This window comes from Phaenicophaeus curvirostris, chromosome 25 (assembly GCF_032191515.1).
Source record: "Phaenicophaeus curvirostris isolate KB17595 chromosome 25, BPBGC_Pcur_1.0, whole genome shotgun sequence".
NCBI lineage: Eukaryota > Metazoa > Chordata > Aves > Cuculiformes > Cuculidae > Phaenicophaeus > Phaenicophaeus curvirostris.
In genome coordinates this window covers 2,806,557-2,818,334 of record NC_091416.1, presented here as the reverse complement: position 1 = coordinate 2,818,334, position 11,778 = coordinate 2,806,557, and the positions used below count along the sequence as shown (strand labels likewise).

Here is an 11,778-nt window from a genome sequence, read left to right as displayed (position 1 = left end):
CCGAGCAGCCACGCAGCCCCCGCCCCGCCCCGCCGGTTCAGCACCGCGGACAGCGGCCGCGCCGCCCAGCGTGGGGGATGGGGGGGGAATGGGGGGGGGGGGTAACTGGTGGAACTGGGGGGGGGGTGGAATAGGGAGGGGAAACTGGTGGAACAGGGAGGGAATTGGGGAGGAGGAAACTGGTGGAATGGGGGGGGAATTGTGGGGGGGACTGGCGGAATGGGGGGGTGGAGTGGGAGGGGACTGGTGGAATGGAGAGAGAGGGAACTGGTGGAATGGGGAGGGGGGGAACTGGTGGAATGGGGGAACTGGTGGAATGGGGGGCTAGTGGAATGGGGGAGGGGGCAGGAATGGGGGGGGACACTGGTGGAATGGAGAGGAAAACTGGTGGAATTGGGAGGGGGAACTGGTGGAATGGGGGGGACTGGTGGAATGGGGGGCTAGTGGAATGGGGGAGGGGGCAGGAATGGGGGGGACACTGGTGGAATGGAGGGGAGCTAGGGGAACAGGGGAGGGGTCTGGAATGGGGGGACACTGGTGGGATGAGGGGTGGAATGGGGGGAGGCTGGTGGAATGAAGGGGGGAGTGGTGGGGGACTGGGGGAATGGGGGCAGGTGATGGGATGGGGGGGCTGGTGGAATAGGAGGGGGGTTAGTGGAATGGGGGTGGGAAGGCTAGTGGAATGGGGAGAGGGGCTGGAATGGTGGGGTCCTCACCACACTGGGGAGCCCTGCTGAAATGGGGGGACCCTGCTGAAATGGAGGTTCCTCACCACACTGGATGGGGGGGCTGTTGGGATGGGGGTGGTCCTCACCGTGCTGGGGGGCCCTGCTGAAATAGGGGGTGTCCTATTTAAATGGGGGAGGGGGTGTCCTGCTGAAACTGGGAGTGTTACTGCTGAAATTGGGGAGGAGAGGGCTGTTGAATTGGAGGGGGAGGGGGGTGTCTTCACTTCACCAGGGGTCCCTGCTGCCTTTGGGGGGATGATTCCTGCTGAAATGGAGGTGGGCTCCCCACCATTCCAGAGGGATACCAGCTGCCCTGGGGGAATATCCCTGCTGCTCCGGGAAGGTCCCTGCATCCCTGGAAGCTGGGAGGATGCTGAAATGGGGGCCCCTTCTGCACCAGGGAGTCCCCACAACCCCCCTCTGGCCCCAGGGGCCACACAGGTGTCCTGCTCTGCTTTTCTCCTCCTGCTTGCTGGCTCCACACGGGTCTCTGTTCCCCCTGCACCCTCTCGTTCAGCAGATCCCCATCACACTCAAACAGTAAACTGGGAGAGAATCCCAAATGAACTGGGGTGCTGGAGGAGGCTGTGGGGTCACCGCCTGCTCCTGCAGCTCTGGCCAGTCCCACCTCCCAAGGGGAGCGGGAGTGAACCCAGACTATAGGAGCAGAGCTGCCCGCTGCGGTGCCCACCCTCGTTTCAGAGCTGGGGGTCACGATGAGAACACCCAAGATGCCAACAATGTTTTCTGGTGGCTCCCAACCCTGCCGTGCTTGCCCTTCACCCCATAAGACACATGCCACCCATCACTTGGGGAACATACCTGAACACCCAGCGCAGGTACCATCCTCAAAAGCGCTGGAGGTGGCAGGAGGGCCCATCCCGTGCTCTAGGAGCGCTTCTACGGATGATTGGAAGGTGGGCCATGCAGGAGAGGTGGGTTGGTGGTGTCCAGCTATCCTATGTCCACCACCCATCCCACCATCCCGGAGCCGTCACCTGTAGGAAAACTCCCTGCTGAGTGACAGGGGGGCTGAGGACGGGTGGAGCGGGCTCCTGCCGGCCCGCGCTAATGCGCTGATGGTCTGTAAGTGGCTGCCTATTGATGAGGTGTCCAGTTAAAGAGTTCGTGAGACACTAAATCAGCCCATTGATCCTGCCGAGATCGATGGTGCTACAGACCTGATCACTGCAGCAGGCAATTAACACCCTCTGGAATGAGCCGCCTTCATGTAACATCAAACGCTCCAACAGACAAATCCAATGGGCCCATCGACCTGGGCACGCGATGCCTGTGTATTTGTGGGGACAATGGGACACCCAGGCCAGCCTTATCGTCCCTCTCCTGCCTGCTGGAAACCCACATGCCCCTTGGGGACTCACCATGAGATGCTCCCTGTGCTTCTGCATCCCCATGGACCACGTCGATCGCCGTGTTTGCTCTTCCACCTTTCCCCATGCTGGGAAACCATCCCACGCCCAACCCATCCCCTCGTGCAGGTCATCGATCCTTCCCTCCTGGAAGAGGAGGCTTCCCACGCCAAAGGAAGGATCCAGGTTCTCCCTTTGCCCTCTTGCTGCTTTGGGAAGTGCCGCCCACCGGGAAAAAGTTCCAGGCGTCTCTCTGAGAGCAGCCTGGATTTTCCTCTTTAAAAAAAAGAAAATAAAATCAATAAATCTGAATCTAATCTACTAATAAAGGTTTAATGAGGACATAATGTTGATGGAACAGAACATTGTTGCAGCATAATCGCTCCCAGCTGCTGCGCAAGTGTGCAGACAAAGGCCCAGTCCTACAACAATTTCCCCGTTATTATAAAAATCCTTCGCACCAGGCCAAACGCCGGAGCGCGGTTTCACCCCCTCCTCCCCCCGGGGACGCGGCAGGACGCCTGCACCAAAGTTCTCCCCTCTCTGCCCCAAAGCCTCCCTGGGAGAGCTCTGGGAGGCACCTCAGGGTGCCCTCACAGCCCCCCAAACTCTGCTGGGAAGCCTCGGAGAACAGCAGGAATCATAGAACCACTAGGTTGGAAAAGACCCATCGGATCATCAAGTCCAACCACTCCCATCAATCACTAAACCACGTCCCTCAGCACCTCGTCCACCCGTCCCTTAAACCCCTCCAGGGAAGGTGACTCAACCCCCTCCCTGGGCAGCCTCTGCCACTGCCCAATGACCCTTTCCATGAAAAATTTGTTCCTCATGTCCAGCCTGACCCTCCCCTGGTGGAGCTTGAGGACATTCCCTCTCGTCCTGTCCCCTGTCACTGGGGAGAAGAGCCCAGCTCCCTCCTCTCCACAACCTCCTTTCAGGGAGCTGGAGAGAGCAATGAGGTCTCCCCTCAGCCTCCTCTTCTCCAGGCTAAACACCCCCAGCTCTCTCAGCTGCTCCTCTTGTTCTCCAGCCCCTTCCCCAGCTTCGTTGCTCTTCTCTGGACTCGCTCCAGAGCCTCAACATCCTTCTTGTGGTGAGGGGCCCAGAACTGAACCCAGGATTCGAGGAGCGGTCTCCCCAGTGCCGAGTCCAGAGGGAGAAGAACCTCCCTGGCCCTGCTGGCCACGCCGTGTCTGATCCAAGCCAAGATGCCATTGGCCTTCTTGGCCCCCTGGGCTACTGCTGGCGTAAGCCCAATCTCCAACACCGATGCGTGCTGCAGCCCAGCACACGCCATCCACCCCTGGAAAAAGAGGCGATGCTTCGCATCCAGCGACTCCAACCGCACCATAATTAATGATTAATTGCGTGGTCGCGCCCATGGGGCAGCGGCACCTGCCCAGCCTCGCCGGGGCGCACCGTAGGGTTGGTGCCGCAGCACAAAAGCGGCGCAGGCGCCGCCGTTAATGTAGTCAGTAAATAAATAAAGGAGGGCTTAAGCTTAGTGTACAGCAATCAGTCGAGAACTACAGGATAATTAACGCAGCGGGGGGCCAGACTACTCCGCAGTCAGGTTTAAATGAACGAGTTCACTTTCATTGAGGCGAACTTGCTCAGCTCCCTGGCGAGAGCGCGCAGGCAGCGGGATGGGGAAGCGTGCGGCTCAGGATGGAGCACGCGGAGCTGCTCCCCATCCATGGGGATTCCAGCATCCCTGCATCCCAGGGCTCCCCCACCCAGCAGTGTAGGGACCCCCCTCCACAGCTCCCACACACTCACTGCCTTGGATTCCCCTACGAGCTGCTGGGATGCATCCTTCCTCCTCCTCCTCCTCCTCGTCGCAGGCACAGGAACAGGAGACATCAGGCCGAGACAACGGAATTAACTTTATTGGTTGGTTTTTTTTTTTGTTTTGTTTTCTTTTGTTTTCTAACTGCAGATTCAAGGTATACAACTGAACATTGCTATTTTCCTTATGAGACTTATAAATAAAAATACAAAAAATGTTCACTACAAAAAAATCTACTGTTAGTAGGATGTAAAAAATATTCTCTTTGCTATAGAAGGCACGAACTTCACTTAGTGACACATGGAGAGAAAAAAACCTGCAGCAGTATATTCTTCTGTTTCTCTTTTTTGTCTTTTTTTCTTTTTTTTTTTTCCTCTGTCAGAAACACTGAAGTCTTACAAAGAAATGCATCTGAATCTACACAGGACGAAGGCAGATGCGGAGAGAGCTGCAACTAGGAGACACCACAACTGGGTATTTTTTTTTTTTTTTGTCTTTTTCTTTATTTTTTTCAGGAAACTTTTAGCTAACGGCATCTGTGGCTAGAGGACAGAGAGGACTCGCAAGCGGAACTGCAGGGGAGCGGACGGCAAGGGCGGGGAGAGAGAGTCGTACAAAAAATAGGAGCCAATAATAGATACTCTGAGAAAAAAAAAAACCAAACCAAAAAAACCAAAGGGGAACTTGGGCACCTTCTGCGCCCGGGCTCAGAGAGGTGCTGAGGTAGACGGAACGAGGACAGCGACGGACCCCAACCACGAGCGAAAACACAGAGCAATGGGACGGGCAGCGGGCGCTCACGACACCGACGACAAGGCAAGGGGAGAGGGAGCCCGGGCCCCGTGGGGCGCTTGGTCCTCACTGCGAGCATACACATATATATATTTCAATATATATGGAGGGGCGGCGGGGGCTGCGCCGCGGCAAACGGGCACAGGAGCATCGCTCCGACGCCAACCCCAACGCCGACCCCGACGCCGGCGCAGCCAAAAGGCCGCGGCACTAAGGGAAGGAAGGGGACGGCGGGATAAGAGGGGAGGTTAAAGCAAAAAACAAAAAAAAAAAAGCCACATGAGCTCAGCCACGTGCTCCTTGGCACCGGCAGCGCCGGAGCACGGCGGGAGCTACCGCGCACGCACCAGAAATTGCAGCAACTTTTCATGTGAAAGAACTGGGGTTTGTTTTTTTTTTTAATATTTTTTTTTCTAGGTTTTTTTTTTTTGTTTTTTTTTTTTCCTTAGGCACAACAATTAAACAAGCCGTTCTCCACAGTCACATCCCGGATTGTACAACAGCGGCAGCCACCCTGTGCGGAGCAGCAACGGTCCCGCAAAGCCGGACCGAGGCGCGAGGGAGGATGCTGCTCCCGCAGCCACATCCCTGCTGGGCACCAGGAGAGGTTGGATGGCTTCAGACCAAGAGGGGCCATCAGCATCCCTCCAAACCGCATCCAGACCCCATCCCTCTTCCCTTGACTTTCCTCCCCCGACTCTTTTCGCTCAAACGCAGCAAAAGGACGAAAAGAAAGTCACGGCCGCAAGCGCCGTGCGGGATGAGCCCGCTTCCGCAACCGCAAAAGAGAAACACAACAACAACAAAAAAAAAAAAAACGAACACAAGAGGTAGCTTCAGAACCGACACCCCCGGCCCCGTGGGGCCAGGCAAAAAATACCAGTTTTGGTAAGGATAATGCACAACGGGAGGCTGGCAGGGACGCTGGCTCCTCCACCGCCAGGCACGCGGCTCACACCTTCCCGGCCACGCCGCCCCCCGTCCCCCCCAAATCAATAAAAGCTCATGAGGTCACAAAAAAATGAGGTAATTTCAAGTAAAATGTGCTAAATGCGGAAATATTCCAAAAGAAAGTCCAAAGAAACCGAACGAAAAGCAAAAAGAAAAAAAATGCGGCAAGCGAAGCCACCCGCCACCGGGCACCCCTCGCTTGTGGGCTCCTGCAGCTGAGAGCTGGGCAAAAAACCACGCTCGGCACCTTCTGGGCACCCCAAATTAGCAGAAACGAGAGGATCCCCCCAAAATAAAATAATGCCGTGCACCAGCAGCAGCCACGCAGGCACCGGCATCGCCCACGCGTCACCCAAGCGGCTGCATCTCCCCCCAGGGGCTTCGCCCTCGCCTCCCAGCAGCTGGGGAAGGAAGGGGAAATGCATAGAGAGGTCTTTGGTCAGGGGGAGGGTGACGGCCTCCGGATGCCCCTCGCACCCGCTCCGCGAGGCAGCCCGGCTCGCAGACGGTGCCCTACCCCGAACACCCTCCTCCAGGTGGGATGCACCCCAGGGATGCTCCCGCTGAAGCGCTCGCGGCTCGCCGGACGCCAACGCTCTCCCACCTGCGACGCCGCAGCCCGAGGACCGCAGGAACCTCCCAAACCAGGGGCTGAGCCCCACGCGGAGCCGACCCACGGGTGAGCTGGGGTCCTCAGCGGGGCGTGCACAGTGGGGTCTATGCAGTGAGAGAGCAAACCAGAGATTAAAGCCTTCCCAAAGCACCAGACACACACACACGCTTCCGAGGAAGCGTGTCGATCCTACGTGGTCTTCCTGGCAGCACCAGTGGTGATGGAGCCGATTCCCCGGGGGCTGCAAGGGGCGAAAGCTGCTTTGCAGCGAGGGCAGCGGGCGCACAAGCAGCTGGGGAGGGGGAGCGGATGGGGCTGGGGAAGGGGCTGGTGCATCCCCCGCCCCGGTGTGATCCGCAGGATCCTTCTGGCGAGAAGCAACGAACGAGAACCAAAACCAAACGAGGCCGTGGACGCTGCGGGTTTGGTGGTTTTTTTTTTTCTTTTTTGCCCAGTTCTCCGCCACTCAGCCCCGCCGCCCCTGCGCCTCCTCCCTCAGACGTAGCAGAGGTAGAGATAGGTCTTCTCTATCCGCCAGTCGGTGGGAATCTCCTCCGGCTTGTGGCCCTTCATGTGCTTCTGCATGGCGGAGAGGCTGGGGCAGTACTCCAGGCAAATGGTGCACTGGTAGGGGGAAGCGCCGTTGTGGGTCCGAAGGTGTTTGATCATGGCCGAGTAGTCCCGGGAGCGCTGGTGGCACAGTTTGCACTCGAAGGGCTTCTCACCTGCGGGAGACAGGGGTGTCAGCGAGGGCTCGGAGCCTCCAGGCGCTAATTAACTGCCCGGCATCGATGCTGCCGTGGTGGGCACAGCCAATAACCAAGTAATGAACAGCAAAACCGATCTCGCTATTGATCTGCTATTTACAATACGTACGTGCTGGCACATCCAATGGTTCGTTATCCCCGGCCGCCGCCCTGATGCACACTGCTGGCATCTCTGCCAGGGAACCGGTCCGGTTCCTCACCAGAGGAACCCCCAGCACGTACCTGTGTGGACCCGGTAGTGGGTCTCCAGCTGGTGCTTGAGGCTGAACTTCTTGCCGCAGCCGTTGCACTCGTAGGGCTTCTCACCGGTGTGGATGCGCTTGTGGCCCTTCAGCGTGCTCTCATCCCGAAAGCAGCTGCCACAGAACTCGCACTCGTAGGGGTGGTCGCCTGCAAGCACACAGGTAGGTGTCAGACCCACCACCACAACCACGATGCCACGGCAAAACCAGCCTGGATTTACCCCCTGCACCCACCACTGCCCTCCAGGCCATGGAGCATCCCAGCCACCCCAGCTCGGTACATCGATCCCCACGGCCCAGGGCTGCGGGGATGCTCGGGTCTGCCGCAGGGTGAAGTGACAGCAACCCTCCCTCCCTGCTTCCCAGGCTTTTCACCTGGCATTGTCGGCACAGACCCAGCCCTGGGCGTCTCCCGCGCTTCAGACCGGGCGGCTGATAAATGAACTCTGGTTCGGCACCAAAGGCAGAATGATTTGAAGGAAAGGTGAGGGCTAGAGCTACTTATTTATTACAGCCGCGAAGGCAAGGACAATAAAGATAGATTGATCGTCCGAGACTTTGTTCATGAATATTTAAATATTACTGATTTGTCTTGTCACTGTAATTACAATTTCTCTGTGCCGCATATCCTACAAGCACAGTTTATGGTAAAGAATGGCCAACTGTATTTCACTTGTCCTGCTGCAGATGTGCAGAGCTGCCAAGCGTGTAATGTTCCCCGCATTTCATACATTTTCTTCAGCTGTGAAGGCTTAAGTCATCCACAATGACCTACGTTTTTTCATTATCCCCGTGTCAAACTGCACTCGTGCCTGGGCATAAATTGTCCTTCTCGTTATATACTCACATGCCTGTGCTTTCGCTTCCTCTTTAAAATGATATTTTACTTTCTCCCCATGTGCCGCAGCAGAGACCTGCGCCCCCCCTACCCCCTCCTCCTGCTGCTGCCTGGGACCGGAGCAGGAGGAGGATGCTCAGGATGCGTTTTGGACTCAACTCCCCAAGGCAAGCCTGCATTTCACCTCCCCATTCCCAATTCCGAATTAGTGCCTTGCTTTTCGATCCTATAGTCAAAGACCGATTCTGCAGCCAGAGGCAGACAGCAGTTCCACGTGCTCAGTTTTTAGGAGAAGCCACGTAAACAGGAACCGGGGCCCCTGGAGTGCTCTGGCCCCAGGAGGAGCGTGAGCATCCTGCATCCATGCAGGGTGAACCCAGGCAGCATGATTAAATATCCCTAAAGCACCAATGAGCCGTGTTTTTTCACGGCCAGGAGCTGCTAAAGCAGCAGCAGAGGTTGGGGTGGGACACGCGCGGCCCGACCCGCAGCCCAGGTCACTGGATTACCGGCTATAAATAGCTCCAGCGCTCGGCATTAACACGCTTATCATTAGCGCGCGATTCCCCTTTCCCACGTCGGGACCCCCGCGCCCAGGCGCACGTGCGGCTCTGGCAGCCGCCGGCTGCAGCCTGGACCCCGCGGGACGCTGCCTGCAGACCCCACCAGCCACTTCCCCATCCTTGCGGGGCTGCAAAGCACCGAGCAGGACCCCCCGATGCCACGTCATCCCGCTCTCTACCCAATTATTTGATTTTTCCTGCGCTGGGGGGCGTTTGCGGCTGGACCCAATGATGCTCATCACGGCTGGGAGCGCCAAGAGGGGTCGGTGTCGCCTGGACCTCTCCTCGTGCCACCCCAGGGCGCTGCCTAGGGATGCTGGCGGAGGAGCCGAGGACGCGGCGCCTTGAGGACGCGGTGCCTTGAGGACACACCGTAATGCGGTCAGAGCCGCGCTCTCCGCTCGGCTCTCCTGGAGCCCAGCCCTGCCCCGATGGGCTGCGCCACTGGAGCAACCGGCTACACGTAGCGCAGGTCGCCCTAATCCCATTAGGGCCGAGCACTGGCTGATTATGTGCATCTACCGCCTGTAAGCTGATGAAGCGGGTATGATCGCACATCCCCTAAGAAGGTCACATGTCACCTTATACCGGATCAACTTATTACATGGAGCTTTTTTTTTTTCCTGTTTCATTTTTTAAATCCAAACAACCTCAACTGCGGTTGCCTCGATGCTTTGAAGGCAACTTCACCGTGCTTTTATTTTTTTTTTTTTTTGACAAGGCCAGTTGGATAGGGCTTTGAGGGCTTTGATCCAGAGGGAGGTGTCCCTACCCATGACAGGAGGTAGAACTGGATGGGTTTTGAGATCCGTTGCAAGCCAAACCATTCCCTGATTCTACAACAGAGGGAAGAAGCGTGCCCCGGCTGCCCCAAGTGTCCCAGCCTGGTGCCCTTGTACCTGTGTGGGAGCGGAGGTGCCTCTTGAGCGCGGTGTGGCTGGGGAAGGTGCGGTTGCACTCGCTGCAGATGTAGCTGCGCACCCCGGCGTGCACCTCCATGTGCTGCTGCAGGGCGCTCTGCGTCTGGAACCGCTTCCCACACAGCAGGCAGAAAACAGCCATGTCTGTACCTGCGAGAGAGGGAGAGAAACAACTCAGGCACTGCCTGGCACCCAGGACGCTCATCCCACAGCCCAGCCAACCATTTCAGATGCTCCAGCAAGCAGCAGGGAACACCAAGAGCCACAGAGCAACAGCAAAACCCCAACCACCTCAACCCTACTACTACTGGAGGAGGGCAGGGGCTTTTATCACCTTGGAGGCAGCTGGAAGCCCCAGCCCTGTGATGCCCAAATGCAAGGCAGCTGTGGGGCAATCACCACCTCCAAGCTGAGCTCAGACCTCGAAACGAGCAGAGGAAAGGGGACCCCAAGAGGCATCGCACAAAGCCACCTTGGTTGGATGCAAGAAAGTGATGCACCCACCCCTGCGATGCCTGCGATGCCAAGCCCCAGGACAAACCCAAGCTCCATCCCACCAGCCACAGGGGTAAAACTGGCTGCACCGACACAACAGCAAGAGCAGGAAAAAACCCCCAATCCCAGATACTTAAGCACCGTCAATAAAAATATCAGACCTTGGTGTTATTAAACAATTTATTTTCGTTTATGCATAGCTGATTGTTCAGAACCTATGAGTCAGTGCAAATTGTATTACGTGGGGAGATTAAGCAAATAAATGCTCGCTTTTTGAAGACATTAAAATGCGAGGACTATGGAAATAAAATTATCTAGAAAATTGTATTAGCAATTCATTAGCAGCAGCAAGATGTTCAAGGTAACCAACGGGTCTGCGCTGCCTTTAGGAACAGCAGGGGCAGGGGCGCTGCTCACTGTGCTGCGAAGGGGAGCCCACCAGGGCAGGGAGAATCATAGAATAGAATCATAGAATCACCAGGTTGGAAGAGACCCATCGGATCATGAGTCCAACCATTCCCATCAATCACTAACCCATGTCCCTCAGCACCTCGTCCACCCGTCCCTTAAACCCCTCCAGGGAAGGTGACTCAACCCCCTCCCTGGGCAGCCTCTGCCAATGCCCAATGACCCTTTCCGTGAAAAATTTTTTCCTAATGTCCAGCTTGAACCTCCCCTGGCGGAGCTTGAGGCCATTCCCTCTCGTCCTGTCCCCTGTCCCTTGGGAGAAGAGCCCAGCTCCCTCCTCTCCACAACCTCCTTTCAGGGAGTTGGAGAGAGCAATGAGGTCTCCCCTCAGGAGGGATGCTCAGCCCCAAACTTGGTGAAGCACGCAGCGGGCAGCCCAGAAACGCTCCCAAATCCGCAAAAAATCCCCAGTGAAACAGGAATAAAAGCAGCAAGAGAGGCTGCATGGGAGCTGCCTTTCTCCCTCCTGTGCCCCCCACGCAGCTGCGGACAAAACGCTCCCGAGACAAAAAAAAAATAAAATAAAAAAAAAAAGAAACCCAGGAAAAAAAAAAAAAGGCAGCTCCGAACGGGCCGTGCGAAGCAAATCCCGAGAGGTATGTGGCCCCGCGGCCCTCGGCGGCCCCGTTGGTGACAGCAGGACGGGTCAAAGGTCCCCGGGGCTGAGCCCCCAGCCCGCGGCCAGCTGCGGAGCGGAGGCCCTGGCCGGCGGGACGCCAGCCCCGATAAATCTGCCGCCAGCAGCCCCCGCTGGGGCTGGGGACAATGGGCTCCCGCAGGGGCCGAGGGTAGGACAATGCTGCTGGGCCGGCGCGCGGGGCCGTAACAAATCCTCCCTGGCACCGTAGGGCCCTCATTTGTGAAACTAATTGGCCCCCGCTTGAAGAAAAAAAAAAAAAAAAAAAAAGAGGTTGACTCTAGCAGCCGCAGCGATGGAGACGAGACGCCTCGTGCACGTGCGATGCACCCAGCGGGTCCCGGCTACGGTGCTGGACCCCTGGCGCTGGGCATCCCCCGGGAGCTGCAAAAGGCATTTTTAACGTTATTTCTTTTTTATTAGCTAATGCGTCAGGAAGTCAACAAACCCCCCAAACGGGGAGGTCAACGTGCCCGGCACAGCTCGCCGGGGCGAGACGCCCTCCAAGAGTAGAGCATCCGCGGGTGCGAAGGATGGAGCGAGGATGGGAAGTGGGAAAAAAGGGAAAGCTCATGAGGAGGTTGGAATGGTTGGACTTGATG

At 57.1% G+C, this 11,778-nt stretch overlaps 2 protein-coding genes across 4 annotated transcripts in view; one reads left to right on the top strand and one right to left on the bottom strand.

Moving 5' to 3' along the window:
* Positions 1 to 11,778, top strand: part of CENATAC (centrosomal AT-AC splicing factor) — a 365,184-nt gene that overhangs the window by 174,281 nt on the left and 179,125 nt on the right. The window lies entirely within an intron of this gene.
* ZBTB16 (zinc finger and BTB domain containing 16) overlaps positions 3,968 to 11,778 on the bottom strand; it is a 64,613-nt gene continuing 56,802 nt past the window's right edge. For all 3 annotated transcript variants that reach the window (XM_069876630.1, XM_069876631.1, XM_069876632.1), the window contains 3 exons: positions 9,556 to 9,726; positions 7,236 to 7,403; positions 3,968 to 6,971 (listed from right to left, as the gene is read on the bottom strand). In XM_069876630.1, coding sequence (XP_069732731.1) covers positions 6,742 to 6,971; positions 7,236 to 7,403; positions 9,556 to 9,726 — 569 coding nt within the window. In that variant the 3' untranslated portion in view covers positions 3,968 to 6,741. The remainder of the gene's footprint in view (positions 6,972 to 7,235; positions 7,404 to 9,555; positions 9,727 to 11,778) is intronic.